Source organism: Anolis sagrei, chromosome 6 (genome assembly GCF_037176765.1).
Source record: "Anolis sagrei isolate rAnoSag1 chromosome 6, rAnoSag1.mat, whole genome shotgun sequence".
Lineage (NCBI taxonomy): Eukaryota > Metazoa > Chordata > Lepidosauria > Squamata > Dactyloidae > Anolis > Anolis sagrei.
The window spans coordinates 9,654,853-9,677,949 of NC_090026.1; the positions used below are offsets into that span (position 1 = coordinate 9,654,853).

Consider the following 23,097-nt stretch of genomic DNA (forward strand, 5'->3'; position numbering starts at 1 on the left):
TTGAAGCTGCAAGGTGGGAGAAAGGACTCGTCAGTTTGAGGCAAGTGTGAATGTTGGAATTGGCCACCTTGATTAGCATTTTATGACCTAGCATTGAATCAGGGCATTTAAAGTGGTGTCAAAATGAGCTAAATGCACCCTTTGACATTGAGTCCTACTAACCCCCCTTTTAGTATCAGAGCCAGCTAACACCTCCCAACAAAGGATTCCTCCAGGCAGAGAGCAGCCAGGCTTTGAAGCTGCAAAGTGGGAGAAAGGACTCTTGTCTGTTTGAATGTTGGAATTGGCCACCTTGATTAGCATTGAATGGCCTTTCAGCTTCAAAGCCTGGCTGGTTGCTGCCTGGGGGGTCCTTTGTTGGGAGGTGTTAGGTGGACAATTGCACTGTCCTCAAGCAGACAAGAGTTCTTTCTCCCACCCTGGAAATTCCACAGATATATAAACCTCACTTACCTAGTTGTCCAACAGACCTCATAACCTCTGTGGATGCTTGCCATAGATGTGGGTGAAATGTCAGGAGAGAATGCTTCTGGAACAGAGCCAGGCAGCCCGGAAAACTCACAGCAACCCAGTGATTCCGGCCATGAAAGCCTTCGACAATACATCAAACCACATTTTTAATGGTGTTCCTCCAAGGATCCATGGGCTCTCCAAATCTTTTCAGCTCCAGTTCCAACAACTGGCCACATCAGCTGAAGCTTTGGGAGTAAAGCAAGGCTTTTGTGTACCGAGTCTGAAAAATATATTTGTTTAGTTGCATTCCTGCTCATGTCCAAACATTTAGAATTAGGATCCTGTCTCAGTTCCTATCCACTGAGCCCATTTAGTTGACTTCTTTCCCAAGGAATTAGGGACTAAATGGGTACATCTACACCAGGCCTGGGCAAACTTGGGCCCTCTAAGTGTTTTGGTTTCAACTCCCATCATTCCTAACAGCCTCAGGCCCCTTCCTTTTCCCCCTCAGCCGCTTAAGCGGCTGAGGGGGAAAAGGAAAGGGCCTGAAGCTGTTAGGAATGATGGGAGTTGAAGTCCAAAACACCTAGAGGGAGGGCCCAAGTTTACCCAGGCCTGATCTACACTTTAACTACCATGGCTCAATGCTGTGGGATGATGGGAGTTGTAGTTTGGTGAGGTTCAAGCATTCTTGGGCAGAGGAGGATGAAGACCTTGTAAAACTACAACTCCCATGATTCCATAGCACTGAGCCATGGCAGTAAAAGTCATGCCAAAATTACACTAATTCTACAATGTCGATGCATCCCAAGAAACTGTGAATTGCTTGTGTTATAAATAAAACTTGCAAAGGGAAGGAAAACAGCTGTCTTGTATCATCCATAGTGCCAGGAGCCAAAGTCAGGATTTGCCAATTTCAGCAATGCTAATGTTTATTAGCCATGATAATATGAAAAGAGCCTTACTGGATCAAATTGGGAGTTCCATGTAGAGCTTGGAAAAGTTATTTTTTGTGTTACAGCTCCAGAGTCCCAGTTCTGGCTGGCAGTGGAGGGTTTCTGAGGATAGTCATCCAAAAGAATAATTTTCCAAGCTCTGGCTTTAGCAGCTAAACTGATGTTTGTAGGAAACTGTCAAATAAGAGTGTGGCCATTTTTTCTTCGTGGCTGCAGATTAATATATAATTTTCCTTCTGTCCTGAAGCTGTTGCTGGTGACATTAAAAGTTACATTGTGATAAGAGAAGACACTTATTTATTCCTCTGTATTTAGATGGAACTTCCAGCTGCAGGAGCAGTATAGCTTGGAGTGAAGGCTGGATGGCCATCTGTCAGGGGTGATTTGAATGCAATATTCCTGCTTCTTGGCAGGGGGTTGGACTGGATGGCCCATGAGGTCTCTTCCAACTCTTTGATTCTATGATTCTATGAATATGAAATAAATGTGAATGACTACCAATGCATTCATTATTCTCTTTCAGTACACCATTGCAAAGCATGGCTCAATGCTTTACAATCCTGGGGGTTGTAATTTGGAGAGACCCCAGCACTGTTCAGCAGAGACAGCTAAGACCTTGTAAAACTACAACTCCCATGGTTAGAGTCATTGCAGTTAAAGTGGTATCAAACTGCATTAATTCTACAGATGCATCCTTTGTAATAGTTGGAAGTTTGGGTTGCTATGAGTTTTCCAGGCTGTATGGCCATGTTCCAGAAGCATTCTCTCCTGACGTTTCACCCACATCTATGGCAGGCATCCTCAGAAGTTGAGAGGTCTGTTGGAAACTAGGCAAATGAGGTTTATATATCTGTGGAATAATGTCCAGGGTGGGAGAAAAAACTCTTGTCTGATGGAGGCAAGTGTGAATGTTGTGACTGACCACCTTGAGTAGCATTGAATGGCTTTGCAGCTTCAAAGCCTGGCTGGTTGCTGCCTGGGGGAATCAAAAAGCAGGAAAATTGCAGAGAAGAATAAATCAGGGTGTTAGCTGGCCCTGCTTGATTCTTGTCTGGAATTCTCCTGCTTTTTGAGTGTTGCTCTTTCTTTACCGTCCTGATTTTAGTTGGAAGTTTGTTTGCAATGTGATGTGTGGAAGGATAAAATGGTTACGTTTGAAGTTCCTGTGCAATTTTATTTATTTGTGACCTATAAGAGGAAGTGCATTTGCAATTCCCTGCAAACCCCTTGATCACAAGGAGTTAATACTACTCTCCTTTCACCTCCTCTCTCCACACCTTTAATCCATTGGGGCTTGTTTCCTGGGTTTCTGCCTCCGAGCCATATCCCCCTTAAATCACCTGATGTTACGTAAGGTGAGATTATATGTGTCATTCCTTTCACTGCCCTTCTTTGCAAACTTTTCCTTCTTCTTATCCATCTCCTTGACTCTTTTCATCCTTGTTAGGCTGGGCCCAACATCTCAGAGCTTTGCAAAACCCAAGATCTTATCCCAAGAGAGTCGGATGTTGGAGGAGTCTTACCCAACCTCTCGTTCCCCTCTTCTCCCCCCAATCCTTTGCCCAGGGTCACCAGGGCCGGAAATGGATGCAGACAGAGTGAATCACAAGAAAGATCAAGAGGAAAGGGGGAAAGGGAGGAAATTGAGACAGCCACCAGCCTCCAGCCTCTGTTGCCTGGCAAGGGCTGACGTAAGAAGGGAGAGATAATAGTGGGTATGAAGGCACAGAGCAGTTAGGGAATTATCAGGATAAACAAAAGAGACACATGGAAAGAATGACTTTTTTGTTACTCTTTCTGTGCTGGACCTCAGCTCCCATCATCCTCACAGAGCTTGGCATGGGTTGCCCGTGATGGAGGTTGTGATCCAACACGCTTGGAGTGCATCCACACTGTAGAATTAATGCAGTTTAACCATGACTTTAACTCCTCCAATTCCATAGCACTGATCCTTGATGGTTAGTTAAAGAGGTGCCAAAGCACATTAGTTCTACAGCAGACATGGGCAAAGTTGGTCCCTCCAGGTGTTTTGGACTGCAACTCCCACAATTCCTAACAGCCGGTAGGCTGTTAGGAATTGTGGGAGTTGTAGTCCAAAACACCTGGAGGGACCAACTTTGCCCATACCTGTTCTACAGTGTAGATGTGGACCTTGTGAATGTCAAGGCTGGGTCAGTGGATGGAAACGTAAACATGTACTGTTGGTCCTCTGCATCCATGGATCCCAAAAGCAAACCTTGACTTTATATAAGGGATCTCATTTTTCTATGCTGTCATATATAATGGGACAGGAATGTCCATGGATTTTGGTATCCGTGGAGGATCCACCAGTGGATACCCGGGGGGGGGGGGGGGTCACTGTATGTTGGAATGAGGGAATTGGACTTGATAGACAGATTATGGAAAGAGAGAGAAAAGTATTGTCAAAGGCTTTAATGGCTGGAATCACTGGGTTGTCGTAGGTTTTTTCGGGCTATATGGCCATGTTCTAGAGGCATTCTCTCCTGACGTTTCGCCTGCATCTATGGCAAACATCCTCAGAGGTAGTGAGGTGACCTCACTACCTCTGAGGATGCTTGCCATAGATGCAGGTGAAATGTCAGGAGAGAATGCCTCTAGAACATGGCCATATAGCCCGAAAAACCTACAACAACCCAGAGAGGAAAGTGATGTATTGTAGAAAGACTGGGAATAATATACAAGGGTGCCTCGGTTATCAAAACATCTGACAGAGAGGGAGTTGTAGTTTGGTGAGGCAAAGGTAAAAGACCTTGTAAAGTAACACCTATATCACTGAGCCTTGTCAGTTAAAGTGATTGATATCAAACTGCATTAATTCTGCAGTGTAGATGCACCCCAGACTAATACTCAAAATTCTGATTGGAAGGAGGTTCTGTATGTTGTTAGCAGCCTTGAATCCCGTGGTTGGGATAATAGCAATATAATTGGTTTGACTTTTGCAAATTTAATGACTCACAGAGTTGATGAAAATGTCCTCTCTAGGACGCTCTAGGTCAGGCATAGACAAACTTTGGTCCTCCAGGTGTTTTGGACTTCAACTCCCATAATTCCTAACAGCCTCAGGCCCTTTTCTTTTCCCCCTCAGTCATTTAAGCTTAAGGAAGGGGCCTGAGGCTGTTAGGAATTGTGGGAGTTGAAGTCCAAAACACTTGGAGAGCCAAAGTTTGCCCATGCCTGCTCTAGGTCCTTCAGTGCAATCCTATACTCTGCTTTCAGGAGAAACTGACCACAGAGTTGTGATGGAGGACCTACAAATCCCTGGAGAGATGTTCTGACTGATTCAAAATAGCAATTTAATAATGTAGATATATATAGAGAGATGGAGATTTATATAAGACCAAAAGATAAGAAACATAGCACTTTTAATTTCACATATTTTCACTCTTATGGGTGGCCCATGCTCCTAAATCCAGAGGCTGTCTGATATGTGTTGTCGAAGGCTTTCATGGCTGGAATCACTGTGTTACTATGACGTTTCACTCACATCTATGACAGGCATCCTCAGAGGTTGTGAGGTTTGTTGGAGACTATAAACCCCACTTGCCTAGTCTCCAACAAACCTCACAACCTCTGAGGATGCCTGCCATAGGTGCAGGTGAAACATCAGGAGAGAATGCTTCTGGAGTATGGCCATTCAGACCGGAAAATTCACAGATACCCGGTGACTGTATATAAATTAATAAAATAATTATAGTTCTGGTGCAGGCGATGTCTAGTTTGGGTTCTGTGTATTTTCAAAACGTTTTTCCTACTCTTTCTCACATTTTTGTTCTGATTCTCTCACCAGGCTTGGCTACAGCAATATGGCTATCTACCACCGGGTGACCTTCGCACGCATACTCAGCGCTCCCCACAGTCGCTTTCGGCTGCCATCGCTGCCATGCAGCGGTTTTATGGGCTCCAGGTGACTGGCAAGTCCGACTCGGAGACCCTGAAGTAAGCAACTTTTCAAAGTCTTTCCATCCTTTTTGTCATGTCTTGCAACAATTCTTCACTATTAGATTTGATATTGCTTTGGTTGCATGGACAGCCAAAACTGCAACATTGCTATTTGTATGTATCGGTTAGGTAGAGTTTGGAAAAAAGTTACCATTTTGGAATAGAGTTTGCAAGCTAGCATGGCCAGTGGTTAGATTAACTGGTGAATTCTGGGAGCTGTAGTCCAGAGAAATAACTTTCAGTGCTTTGCAGTTGGATGTTTTCATCACACCTTGGTGGGAGAAAAACAGCAAAGAGAATGCAAGGACAGATGTTCGTATCTTTTGATGTAAACAGCTGAAAAATGTCATTTATGATGTCCTAAGGCAGACATGGAAAACTTCAGCCCTGTTGGTGTTTTGGACTTCAACTCCCACAATTCTTAAGAGACTCAGGCCCCTTCCTTAGGCTTGGGCAAACTTGGGCCCTTCAGGTGTTTTGTACTTCCTAACAGCTTAAGGGGGAAAGGAGATATTGACAAGCTGGAATGTGTCCAGAGGAGGGCGACTAAAATGATCAAGGGTCTGGAGAACAAGTCCTATGAGGAGCGGCTTAAGGAGCTGGGCATGTTTAGCCCAAAGAAGAGAAGGATGAGAGGAGATATGATAGCCATATATAAATATGTGAGAGGAAGCCACAGGGAGGGGGGAGCAAGCTTGTTTACTGCTTCCCTGGAGACTAGGACAAGGAACAATGGCTTCAAACTACAAGAAAGGAGATTCCATCTGAACATGAGGAAGAACTTCCTGACTGTGAGAGCCGTTCAGCAGTGGAACTCACTTCCCCGGAGTGTGGTGGAGGCTCCTTCTTTGGAAGCTTTTAAACAGAGGCTGGGTGGCCATCTGTCAGGGGTGATTTGAATGCAATATTCCTGCTTCTTGGCAGGAGGTTGGACTGGATGGCCCATGAGGTCTCTTCCAACTCTTTGATTCTATGATTCTATGAAAGGGCCTGTGGCTGTTAGGAATTGTGGGAGTTGAAGTTCAAAACACCCAGAGGGCCAAAGTTTGCCCATGCCTCCCCTAAGGTGACCGTATCATGGGCTTTCCTTGCCAAAATGTGTTCAGAGAGGGTTTTCTTTGAAGCTGAAAGAGTGTGATTTATCCCAAGGCCATCTCGTGAGTTTCTATGGCTGAGAAAGGATTTGAACCCTGGCCTCTAGAGTCATAGGCTCAAACCATTACATGTTGTGCTCAAGGTGGGTCTTTATTCATTTATTTATTTGACTTGTATACCGCCACTCCCAATTTGGCTTGGAGCGGTTTACAGCAGTAGATTAAAACAATACAACCAACTTAAAAATACAATAAAAACGAGAACAGACATAGTCCCGAGTTATTCACCCATCGAAAGCTTGTCGGAAAAGAAAGGTTTTACAGGCTTTCCTATGAGCTCGCGGATGGTTTGGGTTTCAACTGGCAAGGCATTCCATAAATAAGGGGCCACAATCGAGAAGGCTCTCTGCCTAGTAGAGGACAGATGATAAGGCCGGATGTTGGGGACTTCAAGCAAATTTTGGTCTTCGGACCGAAGTAATCTCTGGGGTTGGTAGGGGGATAAGCGGGCCCTCAGGTACGCCGGCCCCAGACCATATAAGGCCTTAAAGGTTAGTACCAACACCTTAAAAGTAATCCGGTTCTCAATCGGAAGCCAGTGCAGCTGTTGTAGGATTGGGGTGATACGACACCTCTCCGGCACCCCCGCAAGAAGATGAGCCACCACATTTTGCACCAGCTTCAGTTTCTGGATCACTGACAAAGGAAGGCCAATGTAGAGGGCGTTACAGTAGTCAAGCCTCAAGATGAGGCTTGACTCATATAGCTGAGCGAGGATTCAAACTCAATCTCCAGAGTTATAGGGTGCATCTACACTATTGAATTACTCTAGTTTGGCACCAGTTTATCTGCTATGGCCCAATGCTATGGAATCCCGGGATCTGTAGTTTGGTGAGACAGAGTAGGCTCAAAACCGTGCAATGCTACAGCACTCAGATTTCCATAGCATTGAGCCATGGAAGTTAAAGTGGTACCAAGCTGCTTTAATTCTACAAGTATCGATGCATCCCAAATTGGCCCTCAAGCCATTACAAATGGACAATCTCATACTCCAACAAGGCAAGACACCAGGTGATGGAGGAAAAGATTTTAGATGCCTGAAGAGCTGCAGGCAGCTTTTCTTGAATATGATGGAAAAAATCCTCAAGGAGCCTTGAAATGCTGGTGGCAGGAGGGAGATGTTATGAAACCACCAAAAAGGCCATGATGTAACCCAGAGCAAGAAGGGCCCTGTGGTTGTGGCCAGGGAGCTGGCCGACTGCCTTTGGTTTCCAGTGTTGGCAAACAGACTGTGTGGCTCAGCAGCATCCTGTCCCGGGGTGGCCCTGGTGCAGCAAACGGTGTCTAGTAGAGTCATGGTTGACCCAGTGGAACTCCACATCACGAAACGTTGCACCACAAGAGTGCAAAGAAAGAGGAACTGGGATTTTTTGGAGTTACGGAAAGTGGCTACAGAACTCTAGATCACAGCATTACTACTGTCTCAATGGGAACTGGAGCAGGGGAAAGCGCTGTGTATTTCCCATAATATTTGTTATAGAAGCAAATCAGTAGCCTTTTCCCAGTATAAAGTGGATCTACACCAGTGGTTCCCAACCTTCCTAATTTCACAACCCCTTAATACAGTTTTTCATGTTGTGGTGCCTCCCAACCATAACATTATTTTCTTTGCTACTTCATAACTGTAATTTTGCTGCTGTTATGAATCGTCATGTAAATATCTGATATATTTACATTATGATATATTTTCATTCATGACCAAATTTGGCACAAATACTAGATACACCCAAATTTGAATACTGGTGGGGTTGGGGGGAACAGAATTAATTTTGTCATTTGGGAGTTGTGGTTGCTGGGATTTATAGTTAACCTACAGTCAAAGAGCATTCTGAAGTCCATCAACAATGGAATTGAACCAAACTTGACACACAGAACTCCCTTGACCAACAGAAAATACTGTAAGGGTTTGGTGAACAATGACTTTGAGTTTTTGGAGTTGTAGTTCATCTATATCCAGAGAGCACTATGGACTCAGACAATGATAGAACTGGACCAAACTTGGCACGAATACTCAATATGCCCAAATGTGAACACTGGTGGAGTAAAATAGACCTTGACATTGTCTAGTTGTAGTTGCTGGGATTTATAGTTAACCAACAATCAAAGAGCATTCTGAAGTCCATCAACAATGGAATTGAACCAAACTACATCACAGAACTCCCTTGACCAACAGAAAATACTGTAAGGGTTTGGTGAACAATGACTTTGAGTTTTTGGAGTTGTAGTTCACCTACATCCAGAGAGCACTATGGACTCAGACAATGATAGAACTGGACCAAACTTGGCATGAATACTCAATATGCCCAAATGTGAACACTGGTGGAGTTTGGAGAAAATAGACCTGGACATTTGGGAGTTGCTGGGATTTATAGTTCACCTACAATCAAAGAGCATGCTGAACCCCACCAACAATAGAATTGGGCCAAACTTGCCACACAGAACTCCCATGCCTTGAAGGGACTTGCTGGCGTGAGACTCTTTCCAGCCTCACATGCTCTCCCTCGCCCGCACATTCACACCATGCTGCCATGCGCTGAGCTTGCCTGCTCTCCCCTCCCTGCTTGGAGTCTCATAAACAGCCCTCCCCTTGGCTGAGAGACTGATCAATCATAGTGGAGAAGGGCTTTTGATGGGAGAATTCACAGTCTGTTTCCAAAAAGGAAGAGAAGGACAGGCAGAGAGAGCTTCAGCCTTCTCTGCCAAAGGGGTTCCTAAGACCATCAGAAATATATGTATCTGATGGTCTTTGGCGACTCCTGAAACCTCCTGCGACCCCCACAGTGGTCCCGATCCCAAGGTTGAGAAACGATGATCTACACTGTAGAATAGACTGTCCTGAGAAACTACTATGGGGGCATCTTTGCCGTAGAATTAATGCAACTTGACATTACTTTCCCTCCTATGGAAAAATGCTCTTGAATCCTGGGATTTGTAGTTTGGTGAGGCAGCAGCACTCTTGGACAAGGAAGGCTAAAAGGCTTGTAGAACTACATTTCCCATTAATCAAAAACTTAGAGTAAATGCAGTTAAAGTATCAAATTGCATTAATTCTGCATCCTTCATGAACATCAGGATTCCAGACCACATCCTGGACAGAATCAAACTGAATCGGAAATCATATCTTTATGAAGGCAAAGTTGTGTTTGAAATGCTTAGTGTAGGGTTCTTTGATTCACACAAATGCCTTCTTTAGGCTTTGATGCTGAGAATTCTTAATCCATCAATAATATATCTATCACAAATTCCTCCAGCTCAAGCCACATTTCTGAAAGACTGGCAAATCCCTGTAAGCGTTGTCGGTCTTTTAGAAATCCCATGGCCATGTCACCCCCATGGATCAACATTAGAGAACATTTTAATCAAATCCGTGACTAACCAAATCCACAAAAGCGAACCCCACGAATGTGGATAGCTTACAATAAAACAATTAGTCTTGCCAAAGGAAATATATGTGTAGTACCCATACACACAGAGAAGGAAGGAGGAGGAAGAAATCAGCAAACTGTTTAACGCAAATGCAAAGCAATGGCACTTGGATGAGAGTCTGCATCCCCATAGATCTTCCCGTCTGGAAACCAGGCACAAGAGAGGAAGGACTGGAAATGGAGGTGAAGCAAATGGAAGGAGGATAGTGTTGTTGAAGGCTTTCATAGCCAGAATCACTGGATTGCTGTGAGTTTTCCAGAATGCATGACCATGTTCCGGTATGAAACTTTCAAAGGCCACCTCCCAACAAAGGATCTCCCCAGGCAGCAATCAGCCAGGCTTTGAAGCTAGAAGGCAATTAAATGCTAATCAAAGTGGCCAATTGCAACATTCACACTTGCCTCAAACAGACAAAGAGTTCTTTCTCCCACCCTGGACATTATTCCACAGATATATAAACCCCACTTGCCTAGTTTTTAACAGACCTCAAAACTTCTGTGGATGTTATTGTTAATTTTCTATGTATTTGATTTTATGTTGTTGTATTGATATTATGGCATTATGGCAGCCCAATGTAAGCTGCCCTGAGTCCCCCTTCAGGGGTGAGAAGGGCGGGGTAGAAGCGATGTAAATAATAATAATAATAATAATAATAATAATAATAATAATAATAATAATAAATGCCTGTCATAGATGTGGGCGAGATGCTTCTGGAACATGGCAGCAGTGAATTAGGATAAGTTTAGTGCCTGCCGGAGATTGTGCCAAATCTTCACACAAAGGTGTCACATTATGCAAAAGAGAGTAAACTTTGTGGATGTGGAATGAAGGAGACCTGAGAGACAGAACAACCAGGTGGCCGGAAAGGTCGATTGTGCCAAATTAAGGAAGAATAGAGTTGTGTGTACAAAAGGAGAGGCAAGTATGTGTAAGAGAGATTCAGGTATATTGTTTTTCAATGACTATCCCTACTTTTCACTGCACAAAACCTTGTTCCAACCTAGTTGTTCCACATCACTTTGTGGTGCATCTCCTCTGCAGAATGAATGTCATTTGACACCACTTTAACTGCTGTGACTCAATACTATGGAATAATGGGACGTATAGTTTGGCATGGTTTTTTCACTCTCTTGGCCAAAGAGTGCTGGTGCTTCACCAAACTATGACTCCTAGTATTCCATAGCTTGAGCCATGGCAGTTAGTGGGGGTCAAATCCCATTTATTCTGGAGTGGAGATGCTAGGACTCCAAGGAGCTTGTGAGATTCATAATATTTGTAATATGAATGCAGACACAATTTTGGTTGACTATAGTGTGTGAAAATTGCAGGGATGCTGGTGTTTCTGGGCTTGAATGATTAACTGGGCCATATATAAAGTGCTGGTGTGATTAATTTTGAAGTACTGGCAGCGATGTAATGGCCCATTTGGAAATGTGCCATCATGGGCACAACAATCATGGGAGGCGGTCCTCCTTCTCTCTATTCAGCCTCGGTCAGACCACACCTGAAATACTGTGTCCAATTCTGGGTACTGCAATTGAAGGGAGATGTTGACAAGCTGGAATGTGTCCAGAGGAGGGTGACTCAAAGGATCAAGGATCTGGAGAACAAGCCCTATGAGGAGTGGCTAAAAGAGCTGGGAATGTTTAGCCTTCAGAAGAGAAAGCTGAGAGGAAACATGATGGCCATGTATAAATATGTAAGTGGAAATTATAGGGAGGAGGGAGCAAGCTTGTTTTCTGCTGCCCTGGAGACTAGGACAAGGAACAATGGCTTCAAACTACAAGAAAGGAGATTCCACCTGAACATTAGGAAGAACTTCCTGACTGTGAGAGCTGTTCAGCAGTGGAACTCGCTGCCCTGGAGTGTGATGGAGGCTCCTTCTTTGGAAGCTTTTAAATAGAGGCTGGATGGCCATCTCAGGGGTGATTTGAATGCAATATTCCTGCTTCTTGGCAGGGGGTTGGACTGGATGGCCCATGAGGTCTCTTCCAACTCTTTGATTCTATGATTCTATGAAAGGGCCTGAGGCTGTTAGGAATTGTGGGAGTTGAAGTCAAAAACACCCAGAGGGCCAACGTTTGCCCATGCTTCCCCTAAGGTGACCTTATCATGGGCTTTCCTTGCCAAAATGTGTTCAGAGAGGGTTTTCTTTGAAGCCAAAAGAGTATGATTTATCCCAAGGCCATCTGATGAGTTTCTTTGGCTGAGAAAGGATTTGAACCCTGGCCTTCAGAGTCATATGCTCAAACCATAGAATCATAGAATCATAGAATCAAAGAGTTGGAAGAGACCTCATGGGCCATCCAGTTCAACCTCCTGCCAAGAAGCAGGAATATTGCCTTCAAATCACCCCTAACAGATGGCCATCCACCCTATGTTTAAAAGCTTCCAAAGAAGGAGCCTCCACCACACTCCGGGGCAGAGAGTTCCACTGCTGAACGGCTCTCACAGTCAGGAAGTTCTTCCTCATGTTCAGATGGAATCTCCTCTCTTGTAGTTTGAAGCCATTGTCCTAGTCTCCAAGGAAGCAGAAAACAAGCTTGCTCCCTCCTCCTCCCTGTGGCTTCCTCTCACATATTGATACATGGCTATCATATCCCCTCTCGGCCTTCTCTTTTTCACGCTAAACATGCCCAGCTCCTTAAGCCGCTCCTCATAGGGCTTGTTCTCTGTAAGGGCAACTGTAAAGGCGAAGTCCTCAGAAAAGATAGGAAACTTTAAGCAAGGTGACCAATGAAGTTATTGTGGCTACTAATGAAAAAAAACATTGTAGGATTTTGACCGTAGTTGGGTAGACCAGCAGAAAAATGTGTGTGCTATGAACACTATCCTCATCTAAAGATGTCTTCCTTTTTTTCCAGGGCTATGAAGAGGCCCCGTTGTGGTGTCCCTGATAAATTTGGTGCAGAGATCAAGGCCAATGTGCGACGCAGGCGTTATGCCATCCAGGGGCTGAAATGGTCACACTACGATCTGACCTTTTGGTAAGGATTGGAAGAGGAGCCAGCCTTTTACAGGGTGCTAGGAGGAGGAAGGGACTATTGAAATGGGGAGAAGGTTAGCCTTGTGTTGGGTCCATTATAGGGAAAGCATTAATGTCATTGGGCTGCAAGGATGGATGAGAAAAAGAATGCCTACTGGACATTTGTTTGTATATGCTTCATCCTGATCAGGAAATCAATTAGATGTTGTGCTTTTGATCATGAGAAGTATGGCAGAGGGCGAGGAGAAAAACAAATGAGTACCAACAACCTTGTGATGTCTTCTTAGTTTCTGAGTTAGAGGGCCAAAGGCTATATGACATGTGATTCTCCATCGCTTTTACTGGATTTCCTGAGCACACTCTCACACTTTAGCTACTTTTAAAAAAGGAAGAAATCTGAAACTCCAAACAAACCTATAATTTTTGCAATATAAACAAGATGGTTGGGTTTCTATAGAGGGCAGATTCTTGCATCTCCCACGCTGCCTTGAGTGCTTCTCAAGGTTTTCAAAGTGGCTGTCAGACAAAGGAAGGATGGCGTGCCAATTTTTTCATGATTTTCGTGAAGGGGGAGAGCAAATATATGTGGTTGAAAAAGGAGGAAGAATGTGGAAGATTGTTTTAGGGGGACAGGTAGAAATATGAGGATGTGGAGAGCAGGAGAGGAGTAAGTAGACATCAGGGTTTTGAGGTGACTTAGCGGAAGCTAGGGATACACAAGGTGGTACCTAGGCGTGCATCTACACTGTAGAATTAAGTTTGATACCACTATTATTATCTTGGCTAATTATCTTGGAATCCTGGGAGTTGTAGTTTTACAAGGTCTTTCATTTTCTTGGCCAAAGAGTGTTGGTGTCTCACCAAACTATAACTTCTAAGACTCTATAGCAATCAAGCATAGCAGGTTTTTTTCATGTCAGGAACGACTTGAGAAACTGCAAGTTGCTTCTGGTGTGAGGGAATTAGCTGTCTGCAAGGATGTTGCCCAGGGGACGCCCCAATTTTTTACCATCCTGTGGGAGGTTTCTCTCATATCCTCACATGAGAAGCTGGAGCTGACACACAGGAGCTCACCCCATTCCTTGGATTTGAACTGTCAACCTTTTGGTCAGCAGTCCTGCCAGCACAAGGGTTTAATGCATTGCGTCACCAGTTGAAGTGATGTCAAACTGCATTCATTCTACAGTGTAAATACACTTGAAAAAATGTTATGGAAACTTCAAAATTCCAGATCACACCCTTGAGAGAATCAAACAGAATAAGAAACCACCACTTTATGAAGACAAAGTTGTGTTTGAACTGCTAAGCGCAGGGTTCTTTGATTCACACAAGTCTTTGGGCTTCATTGCTGAGAATACTAAGCATCAATAAAACATCTATCCACCCGGCTTAGTCCATATTTCTGAAGGACGGGCAATATAAGCTTCTCCTGACCCAGGATGCTTAGATCTAAATCAATGTTGGGACAAGGTTGTGCCTGGTACAGGGGTTTCACCTTCTGTTTCTATTGCAGCATCCAGAATTACACACCCAAAGTAGGGGAACATGCCACCTTCAGTGCCATCCGTCGTGCCTTCAACGTATGGCAATCAGTGACGCCGCTGCGTTTCCGTGAGGTGTCGTACTCATTGGTGCGCGAGGGACATGAACCCCAGGCTGACATCATGATCTTCTTCGCGGAAGGCTTCCACGGGGACAGCACCCCCTTTGACGGTGAAGGGGGCTTCCTGGCGCACGCCTATTTCCCTGGGCCCCACATTGGAGGCGACACGCACTTTGATGCGGCCGAGCCTTGGACGTCCCGCAATGACGACCTGAGTGGTGGGTACATGGAGGAGAGAAATGGTGGGAAGGAAGGGTGCGTGCAAAGTGTGGAAGACATGCATGATGTGCGGATGAGTCACTGAGAAAAGACACAGGAGGAAGTAATGGTTTATCCACACTGCTCCTACTCACCAACTCGAGATCAGACAATATCACATCCTTTTTCCACTTCCCTTTGTCTCTCACAATGTCACTCCATCTTGGGGTGGAAAGGGAATTTCCTGGAGGACCAAAATCTCATATTCGGTTCCTTCTACAGTCAGCCCCTCGCATTCACTGGGGTTGCAGCACAGGGCTCCCATGAAAGTGGAAAATCACAAAGAAAGAAATTGCTATTTTTCTTAACTTAAGGGAACACTTCTCCAGCAATTTATATGTCTTCTAGCATGATGCTTTGGTCAACTATAGAACTACCCTAAAGGAACTAGAGATTCACAGAAAGATATTCTTTCTAGAGATTTATCGAAAGAACATATCTGTGAATAATCAAATCCACTAAAGTCAAAACTGCAAAAGTGGAGAGATGATTGTACTCTTCTGAACTGGTCCCTATTGGATCAGAGTGGTTCCCCTTAATGGAGAAATGGGATTCATATGCTCAGGTGCTTTTAGAAACCATGGAAACCTCCATGAAATCGTTTCTCATCTTCAAAAATTGACTCATTCATTGTCCTCCAAATGACATGGAACTGAAATGCCATAATAAGTAGATATGGGATATCATTGTGCCTCATTTCCCCTTTGCAGGAAATGACATTTTCCTGGTGGCTGTGCATGAGCTGGGCCATGCGCTGGGCTTGGAGCACTCGAACGACCCTTCTGCTATCATGGCACCTTTCTATCAATGGATGGACACGGAAAACTTTGAGTTGCCTGAAGATGACCGGCGTGGCATACAACAGCTATATGGTATGATCCTTTCTTCACCTGCTGACCCCTTACCCTGGTTGCATTGCCTCTTGTGTTCCAACTCTCCTGAACAAAGCTGTGATTAATAACTGAAGACTTTCAAAAGTCGTCTTTGGGTATGTCACAAATAAGGTGTCATAACTACCAACCCCATGTCCCTGTTTGCTATTAGCCATAATAAAGTCAGGACAAAGCATCACATTATGTCACTATATCTATGTGCCTTCAAGTTGCCCATAGACTTCTGGCAACCCGATACATTTTTCATAGTGTTTTCTTCTAAATGTTTCCTCTGAAATAGCGCCTAAAACACCTGGTCATTGCTGGTTGTCTCCCATCCAAGTGCTAGCCAGTGCTGACCCTGCTTAGCTTCCAAGATCAGATAAGATCTGCTGCTCTCCTCACTTGCATTTATTTAGACTGTAATAGAAAGCGTCATTCTCTAGCATTTGGTAATTAACATATACTATCCTAGAATATGGAAGCTAGAAAACAAGTTCTAGCAACCGCTATGATTAGTGGCATCTAGTTGCACAATTTTTAACGTCTTGAAACAGCTTTCCCCAGCTTGATCTCACTCAAGTTCCCATCATCCACAGCCAAGAGGCTATTGGCTGTGATCATGCTTCCATCACACTCTGAAAGACCCTTCCATCTCCATCCTCACATCTGTCATGAAAGGCATTAATAGAAAACCTTTTCGTTTTTGTCTCCAGGTTCTGAAACGGGCCACCCCAGTAAACCTCCTCCAGTCCCCCGCACAACTGCGAAACCCCGTGTCCCTGACCGGCCCCCTAAAAACCCAACGTATGGCCCCAACATCTGTGATGGAAGATTTGACACTATTGCTGTGCTGCGAGGAGAGATGTTTGTCTTCAAGGTGAGGCTGATTGGAGAAATATCATCGCTATAAGCTATGCAGGGAGAAGGCTGTGGCGAAAGGAAGGAGATTTGGGACATAGTCCTGGGAGTATAGTGATCTCTGGGACCATCTACATTGTAGAATTAATGCAGTTTGATAATACTTTAACTGGCATGGGATCATGGGACCTAGCCCAAGTGAAGTTGGGGAGATATCTGTATACTTTTCTCCCTCTGAGTCTGTCTATCACAGGCATGGGCAAACTTTGATCCTTCAGGTGTTTAGAACTCCAACTCCCACAATTCCTAACAGCCTAAGGCCCTTTCATTTCCCCCCACAGCTGCTTAAGCAGCTGAGGGGGGAAAGGAAGGGGCCTGAGGCTAAGAATTGTGAGAGTTGAAGTCCAAAACACCTGGAGGACCAAAGTTTGTCCATGCTGGTGTGCTGGTACGGCTGTACCAAAAGCTCCAACTTCCTTTTCTTTCTTTGAGTGTTTGCATGTATTCCAAAGTTCCATGCATTTTGCAATAAGGTGGCTTCCCTTGGTTTGCAATTATAGGGCCAATGACCCATCAATCATTGTTAAGTTTTGGTTAAGCCCCTTTCCCCAGGGCTCTGGAAGGAGAGGGAGCCATTTTAGGTCAGTCTTGCATTGGAAAGCTTAGCTACAGGACGTGGATTAGTTCCACCTGTAGAGAAGCTTTGTTTCTTACAGCATCCGGGGGAAAACAGTTCCAAAGAACTCCAGCTGGAGAATCTACAAAGCCTTGACTGGTAGGTCTACTCGGGACCCAAGAAGCAGTTTAAAGCCGGGAGTAGAGCCCACACCAGCAAAGTTTAGAAAGTAGATTGCCCAAGGAGGGGTTAAAAAGGGGTTTCCTCTTAAAGAAAAGAGACAGTTCACGAAGCCAGTTGCCTGTCCCTTGTGGACAAGATTAAGAAAGCCACCAGTTGATTCAAAGCCTTGAAGCATTTGTTTAATTTCTTAATTTAAGAAGTATTTGATTATTTCTTGAAGACTTACGTAATAATAAAGGACTTTGTTAAACCTTTCAAGCTTCTAAAGACTCTGTATAGGAAAATCCTTAGGGCCTCTCACTCGAGGCACCCTGGCTTCCCGCTGGGCACAAAGAGCACGTCCTGTTCAAAAGCCAACTGCTATAGGCCCGGCACACCTGGTCTATCATCTGGTCTGTCATCTATTTGGTCTATCATCTATCTAGTCTATCATCTATCTGGTCTATCATCTATCTGGTTTATCATCTATTTGGTCTATCATCTATTTGGTCTATCATCTATTTGGTCTATCATCTATCTAGTCTATCATCTATCTGGTCTATCATCTATTTGGTCTATCATCTATTTGGTCTATCATCTATCTGGTCTATCATCTATCTGGTCTGTCATCTATTTGGTCTATCATCTATCTGGTCTATCATCTATCTGGTCTGTCATCTATTTGGTCTATCATCTATCTGGTCTGTCATCTATCTGGTCTGTCATCTATCTGGTCTATCATCTATTTGGTCTGTCATCGATCTGGTCTATCATCTATCTGGTCTGTCATCTATCTGGTCTATCATCTATTTGGTCTGTCATCGATCTGGTCTATCATCTATCTGGTCTGTCATCTATCTGGTCTGTCATCTATCTGGTCTATCATCTATCTGGTCTGTCATCTATTTGGTCTATCATCTATTTGGTCTATCATCGATCTGGTCTATCATCTATTTGGTCTATCATCTATCTGGTCTGTCATCTATCTGGTCTGTCATCTATTTGGTCTATCATCTATCTGGTCTGTCATCTATTTGGTCTATCATCTATCTGGTCTATCATGTATTTGGTCTATCATCTATCTGGTCTATCATCTATCTGGTCTATTATCTATTTGGTCTATTATCTATTTGGTCTATCATTTATCTGGTCTATCAGCTATCTGGTCTATCATCTATCTGCTTTGAGTCTCATTTAAGAGAGGAAAGGGGATGATATAAGTAAATATACTGGTAACAATAATGTCTGTCTGTTCGTCCGTCCATCCATCTCACACATGCTTGGATTTCTCCCTCATGTTTTTCCCTTTCCAGGACAAATGGTTTTGGCGAGTCCGGAACAACCGAGTGATGGACGGCTATCCTCTTCCCATCGGTCAGTTCTGGGTCGGTCTCCCTTCCACGATCAACACCGCCTATGAAAGAAAAGATGGCAAATTTGTCTTCTTTAAAGGTTTGTCGATTACTCCTTTGACGCTGAACATGGTCGCATCTTTCCACGGCTGGTTGCCCAAACTATTTAGGATCCCATTTATTCCCAAGTCTTTGTTTCTTTTCCCATGTTTTCTTGTGAGTGCAAACACAGCATTTTAAATACCGTCCGATACACGATAGTTTAAACTTTGTGAACCATCAGTTGCTGTTGTAGATAATCCTTCAGCCAGTCAGCTTGGCTCCAGGCAAAATTCACAAGGCCAAGCCAAATTTGTGGCTTGGCTTTCGTTTTTGCTGCGGCTGTGTAAGTTTCAGCAATGTTCGGTACCTGTTTCCTGTGAGATCCGCCCGGGATCTTTGGCTCTCTGATCTGCTTTTCTGAATTTTGTTCCCAATGTTATTCTGATTGCAGTTTCTTTTGTTTTATTTCTGGTATCCATGCAAAGCATCTATACTATAGAATTAATGCAGGTTGACACCACTTCAACTATCATTACTCAGTGCTGCGGAATCACAGGAGTTGTAGTGAGCCCCCAGTGGTGCAATGGGTTAAACCCTTGTGACAGCAGTACTGGAGACCAATAGGTCAGCGGTTTGAATGTGCGGAGAGCATGGATGAGCTCTCTTTGTCAGCTCCAGCTCCCCATTCAGGGACATGAGATAAGCCTCCCTCAAGGATGGTAAAACATCAAAGCATCTGGGAGTCCCCTGGGTAATGTCCTTGCAGACGGCCAATTCTCTCACACCAGAAGCAACTTGCAGTTTCTCAATTTGCTTCTGACATGAAAAAAGCAAAACAAAACGGGAGTTGCAGTCTGGTGGGCCTCCAACACTATTTTGCAGCACCCAAAATGCCATAGCATTGAGCTACAAAATGGTGTCAAACTGCATTAATTCTACGGTAGAGTGTACATTCTTGCCGTCTAAAGGAGCGTCTACTGTGTGGAATGATTACAGTTTGACACCACTTTAACTGCTGTGTTTCAATGCTGTGGAATCCTGGGAGCTGTAGTTTTATAAGGTGTACCATGGTTAAGAATGCTGGTGTCTCACCAAACTACAACTCCCAGGATTCCATAGGCTGGAACCATGGTGGTTGTTGGGTGAGTGGGCTTATTAATAAAAGACCCTCTCCATAAATGTACAGCAGAGCAATTCATCAGCAGCAGCGTGATCTAGCGCCAGTAGCCCAAAGTGATAGAAAGAACAAAAACACACAGACCAATGTTATAATAATAATAATAATAATAAAATAATAATATTAATAATTATAATAATTATAATAAAGGCTCTCCATGGACAGTTTCTGAGAAAATTAAGAGCCAAATTTGTGTTAAAAAACAAAGTATGGATTATCGATGTTGCAATCCCAGGTGACAGCATGATATGAGGATTTAAAGATCGAACTGCAAAGACTCTGGCACAAGCCAGTCAAGGTGGTCCCAGTGGTGATCGGCACACTGGGTGCAGTGCCTAAAGACCTTGGCCTGCACTTAAACACAATCAGCACTGACAAAATTACCATCTGCCAGCTGCAAAAGGCCACCTTACTGGGATCTGTACACATTATTTGCTGAGACATCACACAGTCCTATACACTTGGGAAGCGTCCGATGTGTGATCCAATACAACAGCCAGCAGAGTGTCTGCTGTGGACTCATCTTGTTGTGTTTCAAATAATAACAATGAAGGCTCTCCATGGACAGTTCCTGGGAAAAATTGAGAGCCAAATTTGTGTTAAAAAACAAAGTATGGGTTGTTGATGTTGCAATCCCAGGTGACAGCAGGACTGAAGATAAACAACTGGAAAAGCTGACATGATATGAGGATTTAAAGATCGAACTGCAAAAGACTCTGGCACAAGCCAGTCAATGTGGTCCCAGTGGTGATCGGCACACTGGGTGCAGTGCCTAAAGACCTTGGCCTGCACTTAAACACAATCGGCAGTGACAAAATTAACATCTACCAGCTGCAAAAGACCACCTTACTGGGATCTGCACACATTATTCGCTGATACATCACACAGTCCTATACACTTGGGAAGTGTCCGATGTGTGATCCAATACAACAGCCAGCAGTGTGTCTGCTGTGGATTCATCTTCTTATGTTTCAAATAACAACAACAACAATAACTTAATTTTTATGCCCTGCCACCATCTCCCCAAGGGGACTCGGGGTGGCTTACATGGGCACAAGCAAAGAATCTGGCACAAGCCAGTCAAGGTGGTCCCAGTGGTGATCGGCACACTGGGTGCAGTGCCTAAAGACCTTGGCCTGCACTTAAACACAATCAGGACTGACAAAATTACCTCCTGCCAGCTGCAAAAGACCACCTTACTGGGATCTGTACACATTATTTGCTGATATATCACACGGTCCTATACACTTGGGAAGTGTCCGACGTGTGATCCAATACAACAGCCAGCAGAGTGTCTGCTGTGGATTCATCTTCTTGTGTTTCAAATAATAATAATAATAACAACAACTTTATTTTTATACCCCGCCACCATCACCCCAAGGGGACTCGGTGCGGCTTACATGGGGTCAAGCCCAGAATCACAGAAAAAACAACAGCATTAAAATCAGTCAAATAAAAACACAACACAATCACAACAACAATACCATTAAAACAATATGGCTGAGAAACATATCTTCCATGTTATATCTTTCATAGGAGTATTTTCTTTGTAGTAAAATAATATAATTGCACAAGGCTTCTCTCACATAGAAGTTTCTATAACACAAATAAACAAATACAAAGTAGCTTCACATGTTACAGCCTTCATACTGGAGCTGCCTCACAAGGCTTCTCTCACACAGAAGTTTGCTTCACACAGACTGAGGCTCCTTCCACACAGCTGAATAATATCCTACATTACCTGCTTTGAACTGGGATATATGGCAGTGTGGACTCAGATAGCCCAGTTCAAAGCAGATAATGTGGGGTTTTCTGCCTTAATATTCTGGGTTATATGACTGTGTGGAAAGGCCCTGAGGTGTCCCCTCACTGGGGCAAACTAAAACTAACAGGCTTCGGCCTACTCTCTCTCCTCAGGGTGATGTTAGCTTTGGCTCACTAACTCTAACAGGCTTTGGCCTACTTTTTCAGTGGGTTGTTGTAGGTTTTTCGGGCTACATGGCCATGTTCTAGAAGCATTCTCTCCTGACGTTTTGCCTGCATCTATGGCAGGCATCCTCACAACGTCTGAGGACGCGGAACAATGGCTTCAAACTACAAGAAAGGAGATTCCACCTGAACATTAGGAAGGACTTCCTAACTGTGAGAGTTGTTCAACAGTGGAACTCTCTGCTACGGAGTGTGGTGGAGGCTCCTTCTTTGGAAGCTTTTAAACAGAGTCTGGATGGCCATCTGTTGGGGGTGCTTTGAATGCAGTATTCCTGCTTCTTGGCAGGGGGTAGGACTGGATGGCCCATGAGGTCTCTTCCAACTCTGTGAGTCTATGATTCTATTTCTAGGGAGTCATAGACTTATAATCATAGAATATAGAGTTGGAAGAGACCTCATGGGCCATCCAGTCCTGCCAAGAAGCAGGAATATTGCATTCAAAGCACCCCAACAGATGACCACCCAACCTCTGTTTAAAAGCCTCCAAAGAAGGAGCCTCCACCACACTCCAGGGCAGAGAGTTCCACTGCTGAACGGCTCTCACAGTCAGGAAGTTCTTCTTCATGTTCAGATGGAATCTCCTTTCTTGTAGTTTGAAGCCATTGTTCCATTGCGTCCTAGTCTCCAGGGCAGCAGAAAACAAGTTCGCTCCTTCCTCCCTATCACTTCCTCTCACATATTTATACATGGCTATCATGTCTCCTCTCAGCCTTCTCTTCTTCAGGCTAAACATGCCCAGCTCTTTAAGCCACTCTTCATAGGGCTTGTTCTCCAGACCCTTGATCATTTTAGTCACCCTCTTATTTAGATATTTTGGATAAACAGGCTTCTCTTCTTTTTCTTGCAGGGGACAAGCATTGGGTCTTCAATGAAGCCATTTTGGATCCGGGTTACCCCAAACACATTAAGGAACTGGGCAGAGGGCTCCCCACGGACCGGATTGATGCTGCACTTTTCTGGATGCCAAGCGGGAAGACCTACTTCTTCCGGGGAAATAAGTGAGTCAGTGACATATTGTTATCCGTGGGTTTTTGTAGGTTTTCCAGGTTGTATGGCCATGTTCTAGAAGCATTATCTCCTGACGTTTCAACTGCATCTGTGGCAGGCATCCTCAGAGGTTGTGAGATCTGTTGGAAACTAGGAAGCAGGCGAAACAGGCATCACAACCTCTGAGGATGCCTGCCACAGATGCAGGCGAAACGTCAGGAGAGAACGCTTCTAGAACATGAC

At 44.2% G+C, this 23,097-nt stretch overlaps 1 protein-coding gene across 1 annotated transcript in view; it reads left to right on the forward strand.

Moving 5' to 3' along the window:
- The window catches only part of MMP14 (matrix metallopeptidase 14), a 38,925-nt gene that overhangs the window by 9,630 nt on the left and 6,198 nt on the right, over positions 1–23,097 (forward strand). Inside the window, exons 2-8 of the mRNA XM_060780048.2 lie at positions 5,218–5,366; positions 12,814–12,936; positions 14,449–14,756; positions 15,507–15,668; positions 16,385–16,548; positions 18,621–18,759; positions 22,715–22,865. Coding sequence (XP_060636031.2) covers positions 5,218–5,366; positions 12,814–12,936; positions 14,449–14,756; positions 15,507–15,668; positions 16,385–16,548; positions 18,621–18,759; positions 22,715–22,865 — 1,196 coding nt within the window. The remainder of the gene's footprint in view (positions 1–5,217; positions 5,367–12,813; positions 12,937–14,448; positions 14,757–15,506; positions 15,669–16,384; positions 16,549–18,620; positions 18,760–22,714; positions 22,866–23,097) is intronic.